The sequence below is a fragment of the Onychostruthus taczanowskii genome, unplaced genomic scaffold, assembly GCF_017590055.1.
Source record: "Onychostruthus taczanowskii isolate IOZ18803 unplaced genomic scaffold, ASM1759005v1 scaffold29, whole genome shotgun sequence".
Classification (NCBI taxonomy): Eukaryota; Metazoa; Chordata; class Aves; order Passeriformes; family Passeridae; genus Onychostruthus; species Onychostruthus taczanowskii.
This window is the reverse complement of record NW_024500239.1, coordinates 6,444,486-6,471,446: the sequence shown is the minus strand read 5'-3', so window position 1 is coordinate 6,471,446 and position 26,961 is coordinate 6,444,486. Positions and strand designations below refer to the sequence as shown.

The 26,961-nt window shown below is 39.0% G+C and overlaps 1 protein-coding gene across 7 annotated transcripts; it reads left to right on the top strand.

Moving 5' to 3' along the window:
* The first annotated feature begins 300 nt into the window (after positions 1–300).
* Positions 301–26,419, top strand: STX17 (syntaxin 17). Of its 7 annotated transcripts, none has more exons than XM_041408191.1 (9): positions 352–494; positions 609–763; positions 5,361–5,542; positions 9,565–9,630; positions 15,728–15,947; positions 21,088–21,206; positions 21,291–21,341; positions 22,878–22,964; positions 23,648–26,419. In XM_041408191.1, the coding sequence occupies exons 3-9, from the start codon at positions 5,420–5,422 to the stop codon at positions 23,885–23,887; spliced, it is 906 nt and encodes a 301-aa protein (XP_041264125.1). In that variant the 5' UTR covers positions 352–494; positions 609–763; positions 5,361–5,419; the 3' UTR covers positions 23,888–26,419. The 7 variants fall into 7 exon arrangements, with proteins under 7 accessions (XP_041264128.1, XP_041264125.1, XP_041264126.1 ...); XM_041408192.1 differs by adding an exon at positions 2,914–2,959 and having other exon boundaries at positions 393–763; XM_041408194.1 differs by lacking the exon at positions 609–763 and having other exon boundaries at positions 301–355.
* Positions 26,420–26,961: the final 542 nt, after the last annotated feature.

Sequence of the window (26,961 nt, the reverse complement as noted above, 5' to 3'; positions counted from 1 at the left end):
GGGTCCCTTCCAACCAAGAATATTTTATGATTCTAGGAAAAGCTGTTAAAATTTTGTCGGGAATCTTTGTGTCTCTTTTAGAAGAATAAATTTAACTTTTTTACAAACAAACCCTGATCCCAGACTCCCGGTACCCCCTCCGTGGCCAGGACAGCTTCTCCGCCTCCTTCTCTTCCTCCTCCTCTCCGTCCCCTTCCCGCCCCCGACCGGTGGTTCCCGAAGGGAAACAACTACGTGGAGGATGGCCCGGGGGCGGCGGAGTGCGTGTGGCGGCGGGGGCTGGGCCGCGCCCCGCGGCGGAGAGGGAGCCCGAGGTGCCCAGGCGGAGATGCCCCCAGCAGCGGCTGGGCCCGAGGTTTCCCCGCGGTCGGGTTGTGTGGCGCTGGTCGGGACAGAACGTGTCACAGCAGCTTGGGTTGTCTTGTTTGCTTACTTACTTATTATTTGCGACGTGACAAATTGTTAAGTCTGGCATTGCCCAAGCTTTTAAAACTGTAAGTCAGGAGAAAAAGAAGTAGTTTAGTCCGCTTGAAGCCTTTATGTAAGACTTGAAGGCTGTCTTTATTTGTTATGCTTTTCCTTTTTTCACGCTCGCCTTGCTTTTCCAGGGCATGGTACAGGCAGAGTAGGCCTCCAGAACCTGTTGGTCTTAAGCTGCACCAGGAGAGGTTTAGGTTGGACGTCAAGAAGAATTTCTTCACAGAGGTTAATTAGACATTGGAGTGGACTGTCCAGGAAGGTGGTGGAGTCACTGTCCCTGGAGGTATTTGGGGAAAGACTGGCTGTTTCACTTAGTTGGTTCATGGTTGACAGGGTGGTGTTGATAGGTTGGAGTTGATGATCCCAAAAGTCTTTTCCAACCTAGTTGATTGTGTGGTTCTGGGGTGAGACCAGAGGTGTAGTTCTGTTAATACTGAGAATTCAGTATTAGAGCACTGATTGCAGGTTGAACTGTTGTGGCCTCTCATGGCAGGCGTCAGCCCACTGCAGACTCGCTCCACCGGTTCAGCTTGGTGCAAAAGGTGTTCACGTGTTAGTCATTAGCTTCTGCAGCTGACTTAAACATACAAATCCAAGACAAAATGCCTGTTGTCTCCTCTGATTTCACAGAGTGCAGTCCTGTGCCCTTGCCTTGCCTAGATCAAGTCTGTGTTGCCAGATGATCCACAAGAGCACAGATCTGCTGGGAGCCATAGCCTGTCATGTACAGCTGCTGATTCTGGGTGTTCTGTGGGAGATCCCACATGTGTGCCTGCTTATCTCACTAAGCAGTTTCATGTTGCTTTGTGAACATGCTGGGGCTGGTGACTGTGCCTTATTTCAGCCTAACAAAGTTTTTGGTTTTTTTTATTCATTTTACTGACAAAAAGTGAAAGATGTAATTTAGTCCCAAAGTGCAGTTTGTCTGTAGCCTACCAGGGGAGTGTGTTCCTCACTAACTGCAGGCCTCAGCCAAGTGGGCAATAGTGTCACTGTGATTGTGGGGCCAGTACCACTCTAGGAAATGTTTCAGGTCACCCTAGGTAGAAAGCTGCAATATGTTGTTACATTCTAGTTAATTTCATTTACAGGGAAAAACTTTTTGGCCTTGCAGCCCTTATCAACAAGGCATTTATGCTGGAGGTACTTTTTCTAGTGGCAGTGATTGTCTAAAGTGCTGTGAGTGTTGTGAGTGAATTAAAATCAAATCAGTGAATTACATTGTGTTTCCCTGGGCAAGCAGAACTCCTGAGGTTTGTTGTGTATTGTACTGGGTTTCAGGGGAGAGCACTAAGCAGTTTAACAAAAATTCGGGAGTGTTAACAAACAAAAGTTCATGAGTATTAACATTTGAGGTGTGTTAGCAGCATTTTCTGAAATTCATAACAAGTAACAAGTATGTTACCGTACCTAGGAAGAATTTTACTTCTGGTTGACTGCAACTATGTGACTTGTGCTGCTACAGCCTGCTTTGGATATGTCTCTTCTATTTACATAGTTGACTGAAAGTTATTCTGCATCTCAGTCTTGATCACTTCTGGATTAGTGTTTTTTCAGTCACTGATACTCAGATCCAAGCACAGAGACAAATCACCTTCCTAAGAAGCTGAAGTTGAGTGCAGTGTTTTTCACTTGTCTGAGGGGAGTGGTTCATAGGCCAGACAGGGTTGCTACTCAGAGGGACTTGACGGGATAGAGATATGGGCAGACAGAAACCTCAAAAATTCCAGCAGGGTCAATAAGAAAGCCTAGAACAAGTTGGGAAGGCTTGATGGAGAGCAGCCTTACAGGAAAGGACCCTAGTGTTGTGGTGGTTAGAGGGCTGGAGCATGTGGCATTCTAGGAGAAACAGAGATGGGTTTATTCAGCCTTAAGGTGAAGGAAGGGGAGATCTTGCTGTTGCAGGTAGAAGCTGTAGAGCCAGGCTGCTCTTGGAGGTGCATGACAGTGGGATGAGGAGCAGTGGCCACAAGCTGCTTTAGCTACAAGGAAAGTCTTAATGGTCGTGGTTTGGTTTTGTTTTGTTTTGTTTGTTTGTTTTTAGCCTGGATAATAGTCAAATACTGAAGGAAGGCTCTAGTGAGTGTGGAATGTCCATCCATGGGGGTGTTAGAACTTTACTGGACAAGGGTCTGTGCAGTGACATCTGGTTCAGCTTGTACTGGATGGCATGTGAAAATCCCTGCCAACCTAAACTGTCCTGTTGCTCTGTGATTGCTGAAAGAACAGGCATTATTATTTCAGAAATGAGTTGTTAAAGTCATGCTTAGGAGAACACAAGTCATGTAAAGTATGCAAGGTTTCCTTGAAATTGCATCAGCAACAAGCAGAAATTCATAACATTAATTTTATTTATTTAATGTTAATATTATACGAATGTAAAAAAAGTAAGACATGGCATTGATAATCTATGGCTTAGAATTTTTGTTGCAGAAGCTGCTATACTATTTGAGAGAAAATCAGGAGACCTGATGAGAATGTAAGGAGTTTTTATATTTCTTTCTTAGTTTTTAGAACTTGCTGCACAGTGAATTTTAGGCAGCAGTGTCTTAAAGAGTAGACACTGTCATGGAAGTTACTTTACTGTCAGGAAATTCTTAATGAGAAGATAATGACTAGCCAGAGCTCTGCATGCAGCCAAGTCTTCAAAATTCAGAATTCAGATCATCTACCCAAGGCACATGGCCATTGTTTACATTAACTCTGCTTTCACAGTGCTCCAGATTGTAAGTCATCTAAACTATCAGTTTTGACTCTCATCAATCTCCAGATGTCATGAAAGGATAAGGACAAAGTTATGGTGAATTTAATTTATCTCTGCTGTATTTTTTCTAAGACAGAATGGGCTGTGTGTTTCTTTGAGTTCATGTTGTGTTACATGTTTGAAGAATTTGCATCAACACTTCTTCAAGATGATTCTGTATTAAGGAAAAGCATGACATGGCTATTAAATATCTTTAGGGAACCAATTTTTAATTAATTCTAGCTCATAAACTCATGGATTAGTGTATAAGCTGCCAGGAAATTAAATGTCTGTTTGAGGAGGAAGTACTGCAGTTTGGAGTATGATGCTTATTTTTTGGACATTATAAAAAAAAAGGCAATTCTAGATTCAGAATAGAATTCAACTGTGATATATGAGTGCCTCTTTCAAAAGTTAGGGACTGTAGTGACCAAGGTATAATAGAATGTATTTTTTATCATCTTGCATTTAAGCTGCCGTTTTTGGAATGGTGAAAAGAGCGAATCAATGCAAAAGGTATAAAGTACTTTGTGCAGCCTGAAAAATGTGAGGTCACCCATCCACTGCATGTTTATTTGAAGGTTATTATTAAATGCCTTGGGTTAGAAGGGGATTGGTCAGACCACTTGAGAGTGTGTTTTTATAATTTGAAGTGGTTATGATTTGGCTATGACTGCAAAGTCAGTTGATGAAATAATTTACTTTTGAGGTTCTGAAAAAAGAAAAGATGTGTCATTGAAACCTTAAAGATTGACTTCCCCTAACTTGGTCTACTCTCAGTAAACATTCAGCTTTCCACAGTTCTCAATTTCTTTGTTGAGTGGCATAGATCAGAGGAGGAGGGTCTCCTGTTAGCATTCTGTTCTTCTGAAAAATGCAGCATTGTTTTATTTGCAACCATCTTCCTCCCTATACCAGAAATGCTTTCGCTTTCTTGCTGGAAGATGCTTCCCACTTGGCTCCTTTGAGTTTGGAGCAGGTTTGTTCGTGTGCTCCCTGCAGCCTGTACGAGAGGGCTGGGGCTGAACGCAGCAGTCAAAGACCCAGTGCCATCAGCTGGTGTCTGCCCCCATGTTCTCTCTGCCTGCAGGAATCACAGGTCTCAGAAAAACACCAACACCCTCCCTCTGCGTTTTCCCACCGTAGGTAGATGTGAGAAAAGTGATGTCTGATTTCACTGCTGATAATATGTTTGGCTATGTGAAAAACAGGGATGTTTTTTCACCTGTTATGTTCTGCCGTGCCTGACCTGTACCAGGAGGAATATGCTGGGTTAATTACTTTAAATCAGTTTAATTACCAAAAGAGGAAAATCAGGAAAGCTTTCTGATACAATAGCTGATGTACTTCAGGTACTTCCATATAACCAAGTAGCACATGTCTTTTTACTGACACTTGTGACAAAACTTTCTCATACGTGTCTTCTTTTCCCCTTGTGTGCATTCAGCATAATGGAATTCCTTTATGTTACTCCTATGCTCTGTAGATAAATGCTATTACATACAATACTACACATCTCTCTTTTAGAGAAGTGAATTTCAAAAATTATGTTTTACACTATGCAGGGAACAGAATTCAGGCTGCTTATGTACTTACTGGTTCTGCAAATATTTCAGCAGCCTGTTTATACCCCTTGTTAGGTGATGCCTTAGTCATTGTCAGTAGGGAACATAGGCAATTTGGAGTGGAAATCTTCATTCAGGAGCTCTTAACATTTCCAGGAAATGGAATTCCAAAATTAATTTTATTCTGGTGTGTTTTTAGGACATGTTTTACAAATTTTAGGATGATTCTGAATGTGAATTGGCAATATGTGAGTTCTGATCAATCAAAGCATCTAATTGGAAGGTTTTTTTCAAACCTTTTTATGTATTATTATGCTGTAAAACATGTTTGCCTCTGCCTTAATTACTTAGCTGCTTTTTTTGTTCTTGTTAGTGTCAAGTTTTATGAAAAAAGATTTCCAAAGCCTGCAAATAAGTAGAGATAATACATTTAAATGCAGACATCCAGATATTAATGCTGCTTAACTGTGGTTTTGGGGAGCATATGATCATCAGAAAAACAGATTTACCTTATTTTGATTTCTTTAAAAAGTGATTCAGGTTTAACTTTCTTTTTTTTTTTTTGTTTTTAGGGGTTTTTACCTTGGTGAAGGTATATTGGACAACTGTTGACTTGAAAGCTGCTTTTAGGATGTCTGAAGATGAGGAGAAAGTTAAACTCCGCCGAATTGAACCTGCAATTCAGAAATTCATTAAAGTGGCAATTCCAACAGACTTGGAAAGGTTAAGAAAACACCAAATAAATATTGAGAAGGTTAGTGTTCACTTTTTACTAATGTAGTTATTTTTGCAGTATAGAAGCAGTCACAGTGAAAGATTACATGGAGTTTTTGATGAAAAGTTGATGACAAAATGCTTTGATTCAAATTTGGCTAAAGATGAAAGTTCTGTATTTGTAATTGTGTACACAAAGGCCTTTACATTTATAGTAAACACCAATGTTAGCAGTAATTTGGCTGAAATATTTGTATTATAATTCACATTTATATCTTTTACATGCATTTTAGCCATAATGAATGTGTTACAGTACTTTTGTGAGCTGTCATGATGATTTTCTCTTCAATAGTTTTTGTAAAATTAACTTTCAGCCATGCAAACCAAACATCCCTAGAGGTAAAAGGATAATTTTATAGAATCTGATCCTGTTTATTTTACAGGCTACTTTTAAGCAAAAATCACTAATTATGTCCAATTGCTTAGAGCAGCAACATTATTTACTTATGATGAAGCCAATATCTCTAACCTCATTTCATGAATATTGATTTAAACCTTAGGTTCCAGAGATAGTCCAAACAATTAATCTCCTAAATCACTGTTTGAAGAAACTATAAAATCAATATATAATGAAATTTGACCTTGAATACACCTTTTCAGAGGAAGTGGCTACCATAGATTCATCATCATTGCTTCTCAACTATGTGAGAGTCCAACTTTTTAAATTACAATTTTGGAAGACTTAAAAGCTATAGCCTTAAGAGATAAGTTGTCTGTACTTTTTCTTTCTTTCCATGCTTTCCCCATGAAAATTCTTGTTTTCTAAAGCACATTCCATGGATTGGATGGCTTTTCACTCCAAGAGGGAATAAAATGCATGTGTATCCAAAAGAGATACAGATGTCTCTAAGTCTCTGTTAGATAACAGCAATTGACTTGGTAGTACATTGGCACTACACTTCCCGTACTTGGTAGTACAGGAAGGTGGAGATTTTGTTTGGCTTACTGCCCTAGACTTTGTTGGTGATATGCAACAGTCCTTTCCAAAAAAAATGTGCTGTAAGACACTTCTTCTCTCTTGCTTTCAAGAGAGAAAAAATTTCATTTTTCAATTTAATTTCATTGTTTCAATTTCATTTCTTATACCTGTTTTAAAGGATGTTGTGTGAAACACTTTTCACCTTTGTCGGGGAACCATTGTTGTGGTGGGAATATATGTCAGGGTGACACAAAATGAGAAATGAGGGTATCTGAGTCTTATCCATGTGTGGACATTTGTGTAAGACATTTATTGAAGAGCTTTTAGCAGGAGATACTATAACAAACATTTGAGTTCTCTCTATGTCCACTGGATACTGTCAAGGAGAGGTGGAAGGGATCCAAAGCAGAAGCATGAAAGTTTCTTTCTAAAGAGGGCTCTCAAGAGGATATTCATAGAGCAAAAAAGATTGAGTGTCTGAGAGTAACCTAATGTTTTATATGTTTGTTGTGGAATACAAAATATTTGGCTATAGCACAATTATGATTAAATATCACAGAAATATGGAACCTATAGAGTGATTTGGGTTGGAAGAGAATCTTTAAAGATCATTTAGTCCAACTCCCCTGCCATGGGGTGGGAACACATTTTATTACATCAGGTTGCTCAAAGCCCCATCCAGCCTAGGCTTCCCTAGGGCTGGGACATTCACAACTTCTCTGGGCAATCTGTTCTAGTTCCTGACCACCCCCATTAGAAAAAAAATTCTTATATTTCTTATGTCTGTTCTCAACTTACCCTCTAAACATTTAAAAGCATTGCCCCTTTTGCAGTCACTGCAGGCCTTAATAAAAAGTCTTCGTCTTTCTCCTAAGCCCTCTTTCTTTATGGAAAGGCTGCAGTAGGGTCTCTCAAGAGCCTTCTCTCCTCCAAACTGAACAACACCAACTTTCTCAGCCTTTCTTCAAAGGAGAGCTGTTCCAGCCTTTGTACCATTTTTGTGGCTCTCCTCTGTACCTAACATAAGAGGTTAGGATTCCATAGATGTTTTTACTTCCTGGACCTCCCTGAGTTTTACATGTACTTGTTCAGGAAAACATCATAGAATGTTAAAGGGTTGGAATGGACCTTAGAGATCATCTAGTCCCATGGGTAGGAGCACCTTCCACTAGGCTCAAGGTCTTACCCAAACTGGCTTTGAAGTGCTGGGGATGGAGCATCCACTACCTCCTTGGCCAACCTGTGTCTCACCACTCTCAGAGTAAAAAATTCCTTCCTAATCTCTGACCTAAATTTCCCCTCTTGCAATTTGTACCCATTGCTCCTTGTCCTGTCACCAGAGCTCCGGATGAAGTTTCCTTCTCTGGCTTTCTGGTAGGCCCCCTTCAGATACTGGAGGATTGCAGTGAGATCTCCACGCACCTTCTCTCCTCCAGCTTCCACAACAAATAATGTCAATACCATCTCTTCTCAAGCTTTACTATCCTTGAGGCCCCCAGGGTGAATGCTGTCCAGGAGCATGGCCTACTTTGTGTTGCATGACAAACAGAAGTCAACAAGGAGGAATTCTCTGACCATGTCCGTGTGTTTAAGTCATTGGATTCTTTGGGCTCGTCACTTGCATATTCTGAATTTCGAAGCAAAGTAATAAACAATATATTAAGCAGATGAATGTGCTGAAGATCTCTAGAAGAAATTATGAAAAGCAGTAAAGGCTTCCTGAGGAATTTTTCTTAACTGGATAACAGGATTTTTTATTATTAGTTGTTTGGACAATGTATTACAGTCAGCTGAAATCAAATAGGTGATTTTTCCCTAAAACCTCAGAAATTCCTGTTTCAGTAGTCTTTGAGGGGTGACTAAATTGGAAGATCTACTGTTGATACAGGGCTTTCTGTCCATTTTATTTTAAAGAGCACTGGCAGTAATTTTAATGGCATAGCAATTTATTCAGAGGTTATTATTATTCAGTTTCCTAGAAGAATGACGTTAATCTGACTTTGTTGAACACTAAACCTTTTATCCTCCATAGCACTACAAAGTCCTAACATGAAAGAACTTTTTGCTCTGAAAATAAGTAGTAACTTTAGATTTCTCCTTGTATTTTAGGAATCTGAGTAACTTATTGCTGTGGGATCTAAAGTTATTAAAACAGTTATGGAAAGATAGAGGCTGTAGATAAAATTTTTTATTGATAAGAAAGCTTATTAAGAAATTGAGGAATTAAACTTGACATAAAAATACCTTAAAAATCATGGTAAATATTTGCCTTGTTATCTAAACAATTAAATAAATATTTTAATATTGACTAATGTTGTAAATATATTCTTTGATATTTTCAGCACACATTCCAGGAATCACAGCTTCGACTTTTCTTAATTTACTACTCTTTTTCATGCTAAAGTCTCTATATTATTTGTGTCAACTGCCTGTAGCAGGCACTGCTTGCTTTGATTGATGAAAAGGTTGGTATGTGATAGTGTGCAGTTCTTTTGCCAAACTTGCTCTCTGCTATTGTAATTGTTAGTCTGGTCTCTGTCCCATGGGAAGTACTGTATGGATAGTTTCCCACTGAAGTTAGTGGAGCCTCATGGAGGTGCCAGTTCTGGCCTGATGGTTCTTGTAGCTGTGTTTGTTACTATATATAAATGTTCAGTGTGAATGTAGACAGCAGCATTGTGTAATGAATGCCATTTTCTTTGTCAATAGTATCAGATACCTCATTGTCCAATATGACCAGAACTGTTTATCCACTATTCCACTCCATTCTCCTTCTGCCATTTGTTCTACTGCCCACCAAGTGATATATGCCACAGCAGTGTCAGGATGCAATATCACTTGGATGTTAAAAACTGATATTAAAACCCTGGCTGTCTGTAATTCAGTAAAATACATTGTACAAAATCTTTCACAAAATACATTGCTATTACCTCTCTAATTTTGCAATGGGACTATTTATGATTCAACTTCTTTACTTTCAGTTTTGGAAAATTAAAGTGATCGTTTACCAAAGGTGGCTTTTTTCTCTGCATAGCCAGTTGCTAAAAATAGCAATTCTAAGGAGTCTTTTTCCTCTGTTTTAGTATCAGAGATGCAGGCTCTGGGACAGATTGCACGAAGAGCACATCAATGCAGGACGAACGGTTCAGGTAAGGATATGAAAATGGCTGTGCTGCTGATGGGGTTGAATTACAGACACAGTTCTGGTCACCTCAGGGATGGACCTTCAGAGGGACTTATACTTGGCTGGTGGGTTTGACAAGCAAGCACACAGTTTTGCTTTACTTCGTTTAAAAGTTAGGGATTTCCTAATTGTGTCCTATGAGGCAAATGCAGTCGGAAGTGTTTCTATGTTCTTGAAAAAGCAAAAGTTTGGAGACTGGTCTTTTGCAAACTATCCTCTTACATTAATAAATTAGAAAGCAGCTCTTGCAATAAGGGATACTGCTAATTTTAAAGCATGATTTCAGACATAGAGAACATCTGGACTACTAGTTTGGTGTGCACATCTATTGTTAGGTACATGATATCATCAAAGGAGGAAATACCAGCACATTTGTCAGCACGGGCATCATGTCAGTGACTTCACCTATAGTCATCCATAGGGAACCATACACTGTTTCTAGAAATACCTATGTCTTGATCAAAATGGTGCAGAAACTCAGCCAAACATCAGCTAAGTAGCACACAGGCAAAGTAGATTATCAGTACAGAAGAACACAAGGGCCACATCTGAAGCACAAAGTTTGCTGAGACAGATGTAGCATCTGGTGGCTGTAACAGCTGCACTGCCAGTGTCCTGGGGACAGACGTGTGTTGGCCAGGAGAGGCAGCTTGTGTTGCTTTCATAGGTGTTGTTCAGAGGAGGGAGCTGTCTTTGCTACTGTAAATGACCTACAGTGCACGTAGACAAGCAGGATTTGCCAGCACGGGTGGCGTAGTCATAAACCACGGCTCACAATTCTAATACTGTGAATTCCCGTGTTTGTTTCAGTGTCTTACTGACTCTTGTGTGAAATTACAACAGAATAAAAATTAAAAAAAACCCCACCACCAAAACCAGCTCATCTCAGAAAGAAGAACTTAATCCTGATCAAACAACAGAATTAGATGGTAGGCAGAGCTGGAGTTGCATGTCTTTTCTAAGGAATAGTGAGCTTTTTGTTTAGGGTAGACGATATGAAGTGACACGTGAAATCCAATTAATATTCCTGCTCATTGGACGTTTCAGTGTGTATTTTGATTTTTCACCAAGTACTTTTGAAATTTTAATACAAGTTGTTTCTTCATATTCAAAGAGGCTTTCAAAGGTGGAAGTTCTGTTAAAACAATGGCATTTTAACAGTTGTGGTGTAAGCATGTGTTTGCTTATGTCTGTTCTCTAATCTGTTTTCACATCTGAGTTGTGGGAAAAGCTTCTCTTGTAACTTTAAATTACCAGTATCATTTCTTTAGCAAGACAAAAATCTATCAGTAATTAGAGAAAAAAATTGTGTTGAAGATGTTATTTTTAGATATTTTAAGTTAATAAGAAAACTGCTTATATTTCTCTAGAAACATTTATATTTGTCTTGAATCTAAAACTTGCTGTTTTTACTTTCAGTCAAAGTAAATTTTCTTTAGCAATTTATTGCTTCTAGCTCTGGATACAGATCTAGATGCATTAAAGCGGTTCACATTCTGATAGCCAGAGAGCAGAATAAGTATCTGGGTCCATGCAAGAAGAGCAGACTGGCTCTTTGTTTTAATTAAATAGTTAGGAGTCTGGAGTACTTGATAATAAATTATATGACATGTAGAATGTGTTTGCCGTAAGCTGTTTAAATGTTTACTGATGGACTTGTGATCTGTTTGTTTGCAAAGAAATCAGATTAATTATTGTGATACCAAATGTTCTCTGCAGCACACACTTTGCTCTCAAAATTAGATGTTGTAAAAATACATTAGGAATCCCCAAGTCAATATTGACCCAAGGCAACCGCCACAGGTTTTAGACAAATATATGCACAGCCATTCTGCATTTAATCCATGTGCACATAATTAGCTATTTTTCTGAATTTTCAGTTTACCCAGAATAATTACTTCTGTTGTAATTTTGATGATGGTCAAAATTATAATAGAAGTATAGATGAGTGTAAATCTGTTGCTCTGCTTTCAAGTGACTGGGTGACACATTAAAAACTTCTATAAAGGAAGGTGAAGAAAACAGGTAAATCTTGCACAGGGCATAAAGAGACCCTTTAAAAAATATTGAGAAAATAGCTCTAGTGTATCATGCATTAGTTTTTCTGAATGTGCTTTTGTATATTTTCATTTTTAGGGACAGTCCATAGACTTCTTAAAATGTTTGAACCTGAATGAATTTGCAGTTTTTTAGGCTTTGTCCACATACATGCTGACAGTACGATGCAATTAGTTAATTACTGCAAGGTTTAAGCTAATTTCAGTGAAATGGCAATATTTTGTTGTAACATCTAAGGACTGCCCTGATCATTTTGGTGGTGAGAGGAAGGAAAATGCTGCAATTACTAGAGAGGAAATAAGATATTAAACAAAAAAAAAAAATGCAGTGGATGAACAGTCTGGCTTTAGTCTTAGTATTCAGCCCACAGAAAGAGACTCTGTTCTGCAAAACATACTTAGGCTGACATAGTCTCTCCACTGTATTACTCTAACCTGGAAAGCTGCTTGAAAAATGTTAATCTATTTTTTCTTGTTCACTTTTATGGCTTCTAGTTCAGCTGAAAATGTTTTACAAGTTAAAGGTGGTTTCTGATCACCTCTTTTTTTGCATAAATCTTCAAAGCTCAGGTTGTTGGCCCAAGGTCTTGTATGGCTCAGTTCTTCTGTAACATTTCTGAAGTGATCCTCAGGTACCTCTCTGGCATATTGTGTAGATATGCTGTGAGGGCATGAGGAGTAGTGTAGAAAACTTTATATCTGCAGGAGATTCTTTGTGGTATCGGTGAAGGATCATGTAAAATCAGGTCATTATTGCAGCCTGTGGCCATCTGCAGGGTAAAGATATCCTTAAACTCAGAGTTCCTTTGACCTAGGCCAAGAATTTTCTAAGACTTGAGGGACACAGAGTAGAAGTGAACTGATTGTGTGGTCCAAAAAGCCGGACAACTTGGTGGGATATGTGAACAGGAGAGCAGTCATTGTGGTCTCTCCTACAATCTCTTCAGTCAGCAGTAGTAGGATCCCAGGTAGAATAGTCTGTCCAGTTGGGGCAACACACTTCCAAGGAAGGCATGAAGTGAATAGGAGAAACCAGTGAATGCAGTCAGAAATTGAGAAAACAGGACTTCTGGTAAAGATCAACAAATTACTTATTTTGCCCAAAGAGCGTCCAACAGCATCGTGCTGTCTGTCTGCAAACGTGGAGAGGATGGTTGCAAAGAGGGCAGGATTTGTCTTTCCCTGTTTTGTACAGAGAGGATTAGAAATACCTGGTTCAAACTGAGGCCAGAGGGATTTCTGTTAGACATAAGGAAATGCTATAGTATACTGAATTCTGGCAGTGAGGTATGAAGGACATTGTAGCTCTTCATGCAGATGTCCTTTTAAGACCAGATTAGATAAAAAACTGACAGAAATAATATAGGGACAGGGGATCATGCACTGAAGGGATGACTTCCCAAGGTTTTCACCAGTTCTATTTTCCTAGTTTTTGTGAGAAGGCCATTTGAAACAAAGATTGCTGTTTGATTTTGGAAGTTAATGGACCAAAATTGCAATTGTTAATAAAGAAAAATTCTTTGTCTTTTGGGTTGAATTTGGAGAGTATGAAACTCAGGAGTCTCCGCAAATGAAAAGAGAATTTTGTATTACCTTCCTCACTAAATAATCTTGGTTTTAAAAGTGCAAACAGTTGGGATGAGAATGATACACTTTCATGCTCTACCTAGAAATTAGACTAAGTGGCATTAAAATTATTATGAGAAGAAGTCACAGTCATTTGCATATCCATAACATTTGTGATGTTACACCCTGGTGAGCTCCTAGGATGTGTCTCCTCACAGCAGGTCTGAACTTTCCTGCTAGGCTGAATCCATTCACCTTCTATTTAATTGACAGTAAGTGGAGCACAAATCCTCCCTTCAAAACCACAAAGGAAGAGCTACTAAAATTAAATTTCACTAAACAGGCTAATATCATCATCTGATTCCTCCATCTTCTTGCTCAGAAATATTTCTCTTTGATTAGCAAGGTAATAATGAGCAGTGGAAGTGAGGATCTGGTTTAGCCATTCCTTAGGATGAGCACTTCATACCTCTTTAAGCTTCTCTTCAGGATCTGTGCAAACTCCCATCAGCCAGTTGTGTTGTGTTGGTCACTGCACAAACTTGTAATGTGCCCCAGCAGCAGCTGCAGTGATACAGATCCCAAGTAGAACTACATTTTAACTCAATTTCAACTGCAAAATTCTCCTTTTTGTTTCAAAGAAAAAGCAGCTGCTATGAAGCCATTGTTATCTCACCCCAAACTCACTGTTGTCACTGTTTTTGCACTAGTTTTTGTTTGTGTGATATGTCTTTTTTCCTTTCTTTGGTCTCCATGTTTGCCAAAGACAGGATAATGGTAATATTTTATTTTTTTTTTTACTGAAATAAAACTGCATTATCATTACCTCAGCTCCTTGCATATAGTTCTAGAAATTAGACGATTGAGCATTGTGTTTAGATAGTCCCATTTTGTTACTTAAATGAAATTCCAAGATTCTGTAAAGCAAGAATTTTGGCACATGGTGCAGTATGAAAGTGGTGACATTCTCCTTTTCTGGGTGCATAGGGGCACACCATTGGGGGGAAGATACCAGGAAGCAGGAGGTAGACTGAGATGAGAGATGGATGGGGGAAGTTACTGGCTACCATGTTTCTAATTCAGCTCAGTATCTTCAACAGCTGGGGTTTTTTTGTATCTCTCTTTCTTTAAATCGTCAATCAGTGGTTTTACCTGAGGTTAGTCTTGAATAATGCAGCCTAATTTGGCTAATAGTATTCTTAATTTAAGCATACAGTATAATCTAATCAAATCTTAGTAATTTGACACATGATTTTAACAAATCAATAGTTCTTTCTTTGGAAGTTTGTGCAATGTTACTTCAACATGTTGTTGAATAATTTCCTTCCTTCTTCTCTAATTACATTTTCTACTATTTTTTTCATAAATGCTAAAAGCAATTAATTCCACTAGTATATATAAATAAAATTAGTTCCATTTAGATCTTGCTTTTCCAGATAGTCAGTTTTACCTTTCTAAGGCATTACCTGTACCTGGTTTGTATTCTGGAAGAAAACCTTTCTATTTCTAACCACTCATTGGTGTCAATCCATTCTCTTGTTCTATTGTGAGACAAGTATTCAAATTAATCGGTAAATAATGTGACAAAGTGTAGAATTTATTATATCACTGTAAAGTAATGCAGAGAATATATTTTTATTAGTCTTTTTTTTTTATAATTAGATAAAACTCTGACCTAAACCAGTAAGTGGTGTAATTTAAACTGTAAATTTCTTATTTTCATTTGTAGGACAAGAAAATTTGTGTGCATTTTTAAAGACCAGGCAAGGAAAAGCCCCTTTATTTTTAATGCAGAAAGAAATTTATCTCATTTGAAATGCCTGTGCACATACTCTTCTTACTAGTTGTGAACAGTTTATATCTCCTCAGAAGTCTTCTAACTAAAGAAGTATTTACATGTTTTATTAAACTTGATGTTCCAATGAAAAAAATATATTTGTTGTTCATCTGAAAAAAAATTAAAAAAAAAAAAGTAATCCTTCTCCTTTGTCCCTGAAGTTGTCTTCATAAAGTGAAAGTTTTGGGGTAGTTGGGGGTTATGAATGACTGTGTCCTGAGGTCCTGTGATCACCGCAGTCACTTTTTATTATTTAAAAAAACAAATTTTGAGAAGCAGTCATTTACTTTACTTGGGTATTATTGCAACTTGTGTAAATATTTTGGCAAAGACCTAGATTTACTAGAGAAACAGAAATAACTTCAGCGATTACACAATGAATTAATTAGTTAAATACTTTAACTGAAACCCAAAATAAAGCAAACTGATGTGGAGAAGTGGATAAAGTACAAAACCACAGCCAGAAAAATCAAAATAGTGGTGGTGATGGGTTTAAAAATGTTTCTCCCTTGATCACGAAGATGTTAGGTGCTTCCCAGGCACTGGAGGTGTCTGGCGTTCTCACACAGTAAGCTACAAAATAACTCGTAATACCCTTGCAGCAGCTCCGTGCCAATATGCGAGAGATGGAGAAGCTCTGCTTGCGAGTGCGCCAGGAAGACATCCCACTTCTGCAGAGAATGATAAATCCCATTAAAGAGGAAGCTTCGCTTGCCATTAAGGACTTCCTGCAGCTGCATTCTGAATCTGCAGAAGAACTTAAAAGGCAACTCAAAGGACAGGAGGATGCCTCTTTAACCAGATCTGCAACTCTAGGACAAGGTAGTAGAATTTAATTTCTGTATTTATTCTATCTCTGTCATTGTATCCAGTATGCAATTTCTCTGACCAGATATTAATGAAGTAAACGAATAAGATTTCAGTTGAAGAGTATTGTTAATGAAGAAGTAGATTTCTTTCCCTACACCACACTTTTGCCATGCCCTGTGACTGAATTTTGATAAGCAGAAAATGCTTAAATATCTTAAAAATTAAATATCTATGGCTTTCCATGACAAAGGTCCTGTACCCTTGGATCTTGAAATAGTGGACTGTTCACAGGAAGAATACTTACATTTATGTTTCAAGGTATATTTTATGGTTTTGGCTTCTTTTGTCCCCCCTGCAAATCACTTGATCATGTGCAAGTAATAATTTTGGCCATTTTAATTGAATTAGTGAAGAAATACCAGGAAGATTTTAACATGACAAACAGCGTAATACAGCATTGATGAAATATATGGAAAAGAGAAGCAAGTTCCTAGGTAAAGAAGAACATCTCTTCCTGTAGCATTTTAACTCAGTAACTCACAAGAAAGGAGTGTAATCCATTTAAAGAAAAGATTTTGGAAATACACTGTGACATGGTAGAAATCAGATATGTTTGCTGGTCTTCCCTCCTTTCTGTATAAAATGTCTTTCAATCTTTGTTCTACCATTCTGTCTTCAGAAGTCTCTGTTATGCCCTGGTGCTGGCTAGTGCTCTCTCCTGATGATCTGTGAGAAGGTTGGTTCCATCAGGATTAAACCTTTCCCATATCTGTAATTAGTTTGATTGCTGCAGTAGCAGTATTACTTAAAATGATTTGAGCATTTCATGTGTCCTAAAATCAAAAGAGCATTCTCAGTCAGTAGCACTGTAGAAGAACCTGCTGTCAGATTTGATTTCATGACCATTCCCGTTGCTGCATGCAGAACTACAAGAACTTCAAGTGTGATTAACAGGCCAGTGAGCCTCGTGGTTGACAGGGAGAAACGGAGAATTGACAACCAGGCTTACTTTCAGAATGTTGTGTGCAGTAGTATCAGAAAACCTTGTGAACATGAAGATAAATCAGATACAGTCACAGAACCCTTTGGGTTAGAAGGGATCCTTGGGCCATCATCTAGATCCAAGCTTCCTGCCATGGACAGGGACACCTTCACCAGACCAGGCTGCTCAGATCCAACTTGGTCTTGAACTCTTCCAGGCATGAGGGCATCCACAGCTTCTCTGGGCAGCCTGTGCCAGTGCCTCAGCACCCCCACTGTAAAAAACTTCTCTCTTACAAGGCCAGCAGAATAGACTGAATTGGCTTCTGACATAAAAATCTCGACCTCTTCAACACCTTCAACATGTTGTAGTTAGTTGTTCAGTAGTTTGTTCTAATGTCTTCGTGGATTTCAAAGTCTCTTCTCTTACAGTCCTCTAGGACCACCTTATTCAAGTTCTCAAAAATATGCTTGAAATTTCAAAGGCTGTTTGTTAAAAATGCTCTAGAGTGAATTTCATCAAACCTTCAGACCCTAAATAGGCCTAGCTCATCCAAATATTTTTAACCTGTTCTCTGTTTCAACCTCTCTCTTTCTTTCTTATTTAAGTTAATTGCATCAAATACCTGCTTTGCTACCTTTTTATCTGACAATGCACTTCCACATCGTTGGTCTTCTCTAACTGCAAAAACATTCACAGGAACTTCCTTGCTGCCATTTATGCCTCTTGGTAGTTGCAATGTATTTATGTCCTGGTCTTCCCGACGTTAACTTTCCATGTTTATATTTTAATTTGTACTCATATTGTGTATCAAATTCTTGACATCCAGGGCACTGAAGAGCTCTTGCTGAAGCAATAAACATCTTCCTCTGTATCAGGACAATTTGATGTCATCTTCAGTACAGCCTGTTTTATAGTGTCTGCTAGCAGTTCTGCAGTCCTTTATCTTTTAGGAACTTCTGCCACATAATTCCTATTAATTATTTTACCCAGTTTGTTGACATCTCTTTTGTGAAGAGCTCATTGTCTTCAGTATTCAGTGATTCCCTTCATATATATTAGCCATTACTTTCAGTCTCTTTGGGCGCTTTTCTCTTTTTATGATCAAAACTAAATTTAAGATACCTCTTCTGTTGGTGACTTTCTGCAGCTGTTTTCAGTACATTCCAGTATTTGATTGGAAAGGCTTTGTCCTGGCTTACTGCTTCTCTTTTTCACACAATTACATAAGTAGCAAATGGGAACTAGAGTTTAATTTCAAAGAGGAGGACTGTTTCTGAAATCTGAAATACCTTTGAACTACAGAGGACATTGAGTATAACAGCATTTCAGAAGGACAAATAAATTTATTAGAATGATGGAGATGAGAAGAACGGAAAAAATATTATTGGAATGACAGGCATCTGCAAGTCTGCTCAGGAACGTGGAAATAATTCACCCCGTTTAAAGTGAAACAGACAGGCAGACAACTAAATACAATTAAACAGGTTTTTTTCAAGTTTGCCTGCCTGTGCAAGCAGTCCTGTTGAATTGCTAACCCAGACACAGTGTATTGCCTATTCTTTTGTGCTTAGAGGCTGCAGTCCTGAAAGCAAATCTTGGCTGTTGATCTTAATCAAAGGAAGTTCAATACGTGCCCGTTCTTTGTAGCATGTTGCTTCCCATCTGGTAGAGAAGGAAGGAGTTTACAAATTCAAATCTCCCATTTAGAAGGCATGTCAGTGATATGATACAGTCCCTTCCCCCATTCACCATCCTCAACTGAGGGCCAATAGAAATGGAATTTAATTGCATATTAAACAAATACTAACAAAAGGTGAGACTCCACTCTTAAAATTACTAAAATCTTTTAAGCAACATATTGGATCTTCCAGAGCATTAGATTTTTATCTCGAGTGTAATGAGGTGTAAAGCTCCTCTGTGAAATCTGCAGAGGTGTTTTGTATTATTGTATTTCTGTGGAGATGCTGTATAAATGAACTGGCAAAGTCACTTCCATTCTCAATTCTATTAAAATTGGTTAGACTGATAAAAAGTGAAGTAGTGAATGTAAATTTCTTACTCATACTTTCAGCCCAAATGTGACCACCTCTTACCCTTCCTCTTCTTTACCTTAATTTTTTTAAAGTGAATTAAGAATTTTTGTGAGGAATTTTTTCTCTCTGATTTTTAGTTACTACGAAATGAAAACATGTAACCTACTTACAGTTTTATTTCTCTGGAATGTGTGTCATGCAAAACCATGGTTTTACAACACTTTCAAGGATATCCTTTTCTGCAGTAGGTTGGCATAGATTGTTAGGAGCAGAGCAGAGCAAGGTCTTGGGAGGAGGCAGCTTTGCTTAGTGAGATTTTTATTTTGCTTTTGAATTATGAATACTTTAATTTTAACCTTAGCATGCATGTGGTTGATTAGGGAAGAGTACACCTCTCTGGGCAGAAGAAACTTGATTTGTTAAATAGGATTGTGGAGGATTGAAATGAAATAAAATCCTCGAAATCTGTGATAAATGTCAGAGTATGTGGCAGAACAGTTTTCTCAAAAAATGCACACATTTGGATATATAGTTAATTACATTGAAAAGGGGAAAGGAATATTTTAGAACTGAGTAGACAACCTTAATTAATCTGAGGTTGTTAATCAAAAATATGTTCTGGAAGAACAGGTGATGATTATAGAAAGTGAAGTGCCTTCCATGTGAGGATTCTTAAAGGAAAAGGGGTAGAAATACTTAAAAAGAAAAACAAGCCCAAGTTAAGCCCTCAAATTCCTTAGTGCATTCTTGTTACTCTGCTTACTTAGTAATTCTGTCTAAGTATCAATTTCATTCATGTTAGACTTCTACTGAGCTGAGAGTAGGAAGATTGGGTCCTTCATCTATTTTGAGATATTGAGATAAAAATGTTGAGAAATGGACAAATGTTATGAAAATGTTCTCATTTTTATTTTATCTTAAATTAATTCCATGAATAAGCATGCACTGATTTTTTATTAATATGATTATATTTATTTGTTTTCCATTGGACATCTCTGTTGTTGTAACAGTTATATAATATTATTATCGTACCTTGGCACAATCATTGTATCTAAAGATTTTAATACAATATTTACACTTTAGTATTGTTAGATGGATCTAACCAGCCTTCCCCATAATAAGCTTTCTCTTGGGACTGCCTTCCCAAGGAAGGAAACACCAGTGTCCTGCTGAAGGAGCGATCTCCCTTCAGAAGTTGAAGTTGTTTGAATTGAGATGATCTTTGCGCTGTGTTTACATATACACCTTCTCCAGTCTGCCTTTCAGACTCGCAAGCTCTTCCTCAATCCTTGTATTGACAAGCCAAACTGGTTTGTTATTTTTCTTTATTGCCACTCAATTTGTTGTCCACAATTACAGGCATGTCCATGGCATCTGCAGTGGCTCTGGAGTGGGCTCTGACTGGAGGAGGGGTGTGTGAGCCTGTTCATTGTATCTGCTCTCCCCAGTGCCACTCACTGTCTGTCATTCCCCGTTTTTAACACCATACTTTGTCCTAATGTCTTCTGCATTCAGTCCAGGTGATTTAGGGAGGAATATACTTCAGAATATCTTGTGTACAGCACTGAGCTGCAAATGTCTGCCATCCTCACTGTACCGTTTACCCAAATGATCCAGCATGGAATGCTGGGCACCCCATTACTTGGGTTTCACTGCTTTTGCTTTAAAAGCTTTTTCCTCCAGCATCTTTTAATTCTCAATGGCTGAAAATCAAACTGGTTGCATGATAATCAATCATAAAATGAGTAACTGTCTGTCCAGTTTTGGGAGCACAGCGTTTTTATGTGTCGTACGTAAATGAAAAGTTTTTGTCCCAAGCTGTTTTCTCAGCCTGGTCGATACAAAATGAATTAAATGACCTTGAATTCAGGAGTATAATTTAGTACCATTTCAGGAGTGGTTGTGAAAATGTGCTGATAGAAATGAATCTATTTCTTTGTCAATAACATCCTTTTAAGAAACTGTGTAGTGATGTAAGGCATCTCCCTATATGATCATTTTTGGGGCTGTTGCTTGGCTAGAATTAGGTTAAATGTCAGATTACCCTTGAGAAACTTCAGGAGTGAGAAACTCTGCACACCACCTGCCTCCTGGTTCAGTGCATTTGTTTATAAACATCATGTTTCTCATTCAGAAACTTTATATAACACAGAAGTGAAGGATGGCTCCCAAAGTTTGATCCAGATCTACTCCCGCCTTCCGGAAATACCTCAGGAAGAAAATGCAGCTGAGTCCTGGGAAAGTTTAGAAGGGGTATGTTGGAACTCCCTCCCTGCCATGTTGGTGCTCTTTGTTCTAGCAACTGTCACAGAGTAACTTTTTTTTTTGTATTTGCAGGACTTGGTTGAGCTCAGCCAGTTGGTGACTGAGTTTTCTCTCTTAGTCTGTGTAAGTATTAATTCTGCTTTCTGTCCTACAGAGTCTCCTACAAAAACGGGGTGCATGGGTAACTCCTAGGTGGGGTTGGGTGGGGATAAAAAAAAGCTGAGGATGTATCTCTTCTGTGATTCAGGCTCTGCCAAGGTGGCACTTTGAGGAGGCAGCAGTCTCCTCTTTCAGCACCAGTGCTGGGAGTTGCTCCCAAATTCTTGTCACTGGAGCAGCTACAATGTTTTGGCCAGCACACGTGGCCACAAGCTGAACCTTAGCAGAACCTCTGCTGTGTTGGTTGCAGAATTCTACCTAGGTCCTATTAGTTTTTACAATTTCAAATTGTAATGGTGGTGACAGTTCTTACTGCACAGGGTGTGTGTTTGTCAGGTATCTCTTCTCACTTAATCAGGAGTGCTAGAAAAATGCTGTTATTATGCCCTTTCTCCGCTCTCACCGCATTGCCAAAATGTCTGTTCCCAATGTTTAGTTCTTCCTGTGCCATAGGGAATTTGAATGCAATTCTCTCTTCTCCTAGGAGAGTTCTTTAATCTCCTTGCTACTGGGTTAGTAGAGATAAATAACCTAGCTTTTATCTTTTCTGCTGAGTATGTGCTGCTTCATCTATACAAAAAAACCCAAGTAAGAACCATTAGACTAGAGGGACTGCAAAAATGTTCATTCAATTAAAGGAAGAGGTCCTGTTCCCAGGACTTACTGGATTTTGCACTTAACCATCATTAGATATAATAGCAAGCATTTAAGGTGGGTGGACTGCGTTGTGGATGAATACCAGAGCTGGTGTACTCAGCAGTTTCTGACTTAGAAAGAGTCAAAAAGTTCAGAATGCCTTTTACTTTAAGCTGAACATTAGCCATCTCATTATTTTGTGGCATGAAACAGCCTGCGTACTGCTCAGATTAGAACAAGAACAAACAAACCCACAGACCCCTTTATCTTCTGCTCCAGTGTTCCCTGGTTGAGACTGCAGGGGAACCTGACTGACTGCATTTGGAGAAAGGATGGAATGTTTTTGTAAAATCAAACAGTAAAATACACAGCAACATCAAGTATATTTTCCGTGCTGTCACTATTTCTGAAGTCATTGTTCTGTAATGTTGTAATTAAATACTTCTTAGATTTCTTGATGCAGCTTTGTATGTTGGAGTTAGTACTGATCTTATAAATGCCCTTTATAGAATTTTTTTTGAAACTGAGACTCAGCAGGAAAGAAAACAGGCTACTTTACATTATTTTTCCTTTTGGACTGTGAATTTGTCTATCTATAGAAAAGATTTAGAAATCATTTTGTTCAACTGCAGCAAGACATTGTCTAATATCCACCCCATATTATTACTCAATAGTTTAGATTTTCTTGAAGTTAGTCTGTAGCTTGAGCAGAGTTTAGCAGATGCTAATCATGGAGCACCACTAAGGCTGCCGGGTGCAGATGAAAGCTGCTGTGGGGCCCTGATTACAGGCATTAAAATGGTGTGTATTGGCTCACTGCTGCTTCCCAGCAGGTTCCCTCACTCATAATTCCTTTGCATCTAGGCCCAGCAGGAGAAGATTGACAGGATTGAAGACCATGTCAACACTGCTGCTGCGAATGTTGAAGAGGGAACCAAAAACTTGGGGAAGGTAGGGATCTGCTCCTGCTGGTGAATCAATGGTGCCCTGCCTCCCAGCCACCCTCTGTATTAACCCCATTGATCTGCCGTCTTTAATGCTGAGGGAACCAGCAATTAAGGAAATAAAGAAGAAATGACCCACAGGTAGTAGGGAAAAAAAAAAAATCAATCTCTCTTGTAATTTTCTATCGCGTCCAGGCTGCTAGAAAATACAATTATTTAATTCTGGGGGGGCCTTTTTAAACCCTGTTCTGATGGTTACTTTGTTTTACCTGCAAAGTCAAGTGCAGTCAGTGGCTCACAAGAATCACATAAACATTAAACAAGAGGTTGATGATAACCTGTCAGTGCCATCCTGTTCCATGTCAATTGCTAAATAAACCCCAAAGCTGCAGTCAGGCCCATCACTGAAAAGTCTGAGCATTTTCTCAGATTCTGATTTGATTTAAGGATGGTGACCAGGTAACACCCAATGTACACAGCAGCTAGAACCACGTGAAAGGACTCGGTTCACAACTGCATACACAAGACAGGATTTTGAATTGGTGTTAGCATGTTCTGTCATACTTTTTTTAAATACTAATTTGTAAAGTTTATTTATCACTGAGCATTCAAGTCATTGCCAAGAGCAGTGAGGGGAAAATGCACATCGCCACAGGCAAGTATTCTAACTATTTTTTTTTTTCTTTACAGGCTGCAAAATACAAGCTGGCAGCTCTGCCTGTGGCAGGTGCAGTCATTGGTGGAGTGGTGGGGGGTCCTATTGGTCTCCTTGCAGGCTTCAAAGTAGCAGGAATTGCAGCTGCGCTTGGTGGTGGGATTTTGGGCTTCACAGGTGGAAAATTGATACAAAGAAAAAAACAAAAAATGATAGAGCAGGTCTCTTCCAGCTGTCCAGAGCTTTCTCACCAAAGTGCCAAAAAATCCAGCTGAAGTATGGATTCATTATGGCCAGGAATAACAGCGTAGTAGCTGAGCTAATGACAGACTTGCAGCCTTATGCTTTATATACAAGGCTGAATTGTGTGAATTTTGATGACAGTTCTGTTCCTTGGGAGGGCAGAAAGAGTCGTGTCAGAAGTTCTCTTTTCAGACACGGTGACATCAGTCCTTTGAAAATTATAGGGATAACTTTTAATTACATAATTCTTAGGTAAGGTATAGTCACAGCTGTAATAATGGGTGACAGGTGCTTCATGCCAAATTTGCACAAAGTGTCTTGCAGACAATACAAAGAGATACTTGGAAAATTCTAGTGCTTTCCCATGAATGCCATGAGAAGCTGGAGCTTTTATTGTAGTGCTCCAAAGAAAAGGAAATAAATGACATCATTCTTTCATGCTCATAGTATTTTAAATTTACCTTAATTTATCTGGATTCCAAATTCATCCTGTTATTCCCCAGGATATGACTGACTATGTCTGTTTAATAATACACAGGGAAGCATGTGCTGTCATAAGAAAAGGTGTGACTGTTTACTGAGCAAAGTGGAAAAAAGTTATGTATATATCACATCAGCACTGGAAGCAGCTTCTCCCCTTTCCAGGCAAGGCAGTTAATTTGTAAACTCCCCACCTTGCTCAAAGTGTAGTTTTCAATTGAACAGTCTAAGCAGCAACCCTGCAGCACTGCTACTGGAGGGTAGTAATTTTCCACAGCTGTTCAGCTCCTTGGCTTGTCCTGAGAACACTATACAGGATGAAGAGCTAAGCTCTGGCATTCTGAACCTGAAGCCTCACATTTTTGAAGCAGCACTTACTGCAAGATGTTGCCTTTGCTTCTCCTGGAGCCCAGAGCGCCCTGGTGGGAGAGAGCAGCTTCTCTGGAAGGCAGTGCTGCAGCCAGGCCCACTCCCTCCACGGGCTGCCAGGCCAGCAGAGAAACAGCGAGGTCCCTTCATGCTGGCAGTGCCAGCTGGCAGCCCCCGGGGTGGGGACAGGGTCAGAAATGTCAGCCTGATAGAGCTCACGGTGTAAACCACCCTTGTTTGGGCAGCTGCACTCTTGCATTACTCTCCAGTGCCAAAACTTCTGCTTCCACCCACACTGCAGTGTAGCTGCTCAGCCTCTTCAAGATTTTAGGACATGCTGTGGAGCCTGTAAGGGGTGAAATGCTGGCAGTGCTTTTGCTTGCTTTTTATAGTGGACACCTGTTATCTTACCCTCCTTAAGAAGCCTTTTGCTTCTGGAGCTTCAATTGTTAAATGCGAAAGTGTTACTGTGTTGTTATTGTTATATAATTGTACAATTGTCACATGATTTACTGTTCTGAACATGGTCCTACCTCCATCCTTTCAGGACACTTCCCACACTACTGCTGCTACTGTCTGGGGGAACAGAAATTGAGGTTGGGAAGCAGCTTTTTAAAGTTTTTAGATTGGTCAATTCATCCTGAGCTCTGCTTGTTTTCTTAGGTGCACAGTGAAGTGAGTATTGAGATAAGGCTCCCTAGCAGGGAACATGGTCCAGGGAAGTGTACTACAGAAAGAGCTCCCTTTCAATAACCAGTACTTTGATACCATCACTGGAAATCACTGTCTGCTAATGACAGATGATGGGGTTTTGTGCCTAGCGACATTGTAAGCAACTGTTAGTTACAGCACAAATAACTTCTTCTAAGCAGTGCTTCCTTATTACTTTTAAAATACTGAAATTGCTATCAACCAGAGCATTATGTCTATTTTAAGTAGGTCTGAGATTCAGGGAAACAATGTGTGCAAGAATAGTTTTCACAAGCAATTGCAGACATTGTCAAAACTGCACGTGTTAAAGCCTCGGTGCCTGCACTGGTAAAATCAGCTGGAGTGCAAAACATGACCTGAGTAATTCAACTCATTTGCTTCTGACAGGCAAAAAGCCCTTTCCTTTCAACGCATCTACTTTGGATGTAAACACAGTTAATGAGCTTGTAACAACTTCATAGTGAGGCTGTTCATTCCTTTGATATTTATTTTTACATTTAAAGGAAGATACTAAGAAAAAAAGTGTTCTTAATTAGAAACTGGTTGATCCTTTGTATCATCTTCAAATGCGCTCTCTGCTTTCCTGCTGTATGCTGTGAGACCTCGTGCATTTAAAGGACAACAGCCACATCAGCGATGGTGTGGACTCCATCCTCTCCCCCCAAGCTGGAATAATGCCAGGACAATCTAAATTCATAAGACTGAATTCCTGCCCCAGCTTATACAAATTCAGCTTGGTGCGCACTCATTTTATGAAATGTCTACTACAACAACTATTCTTCCCCCTTGCATCCTTGTGGAAGCAATTGGAAATCATTGTGTACACACTAGATGTGGGAGACTGTTATTTAAGCTATGATATTTTAAAATAGGTGGGTTATTTACATATGCAAAGACACATCAGCATGTGAGTAACGAAACTAGCAATTAAGTTGCTAGGCACGTTACTCAGAAGAATTGTAAGATATAAATAATTCTTTCAGATGAAATAAAAGTTTTGCCTATGAGACTGGTTGGAGCATTTACTGAGAACACCAGGGTTTATTTCCTTTCAGCATCTAAAAGATTAATCCCTCCCAAATTTTATATTATTAAAATAATTGCACTACCAAGATACAGGAATCTTGTAATGAGTTCCCAAACACATACTTCAGCTATCAAAATATTTACATTGACTGAAATGAATATAAGTTCCTAAAATGTCACAGGCATCCAGTAACTCTTACACACACAGTGGCTCAGAAATGGACTCAAGTTCAATGGAAAACAGTTTGGCATGGTTTTGTTCCCTAAGGGGAAAACACTAATATTTTTGACAACTTCTCCTGGAAAAGCTGTGAGAAGTGTTAAAGGGAGTGGGAAGTTGAGCACCAAATGGTTAAAAGCACAGATGCAGATGATCAGAGTGGAAGGGCTCAATTTGAAACACAACCTGGATTTTGACAAGGCCTTGGCTTTCTCAGGTAAAAGCTGAAGTGCCCTTCAGCAGAATGGGCAAGCCCAGCTCAGCTTTAGCTGTTCAGCCTCCTGCCTGCAGAGAGAAAAG

Excerpts from the sequence above, each read along its gene's own strand:
- STX17 (XM_041408189.1), top strand. The coding sequence starts at position 4,098 with ATGCAGCATTGTTTTATTTGCAACCATCTTCCTCCCTATACCAGAAAT. Across the intron at positions 9,631-15,727 it reads ATGCAGGACGAACGGTTCAG|CAGCTCCGTGCCAATATGCG; the intron begins GTAAGGATATGA and ends ATACCCTTGCAG. Across the intron at positions 22,965-23,647 it reads GAACCAAAAACTTGGGGAAG|GCTGCAAAATACAAGCTGGC; the intron begins GTAGGGATCTGC and ends TTTTCTTTACAG.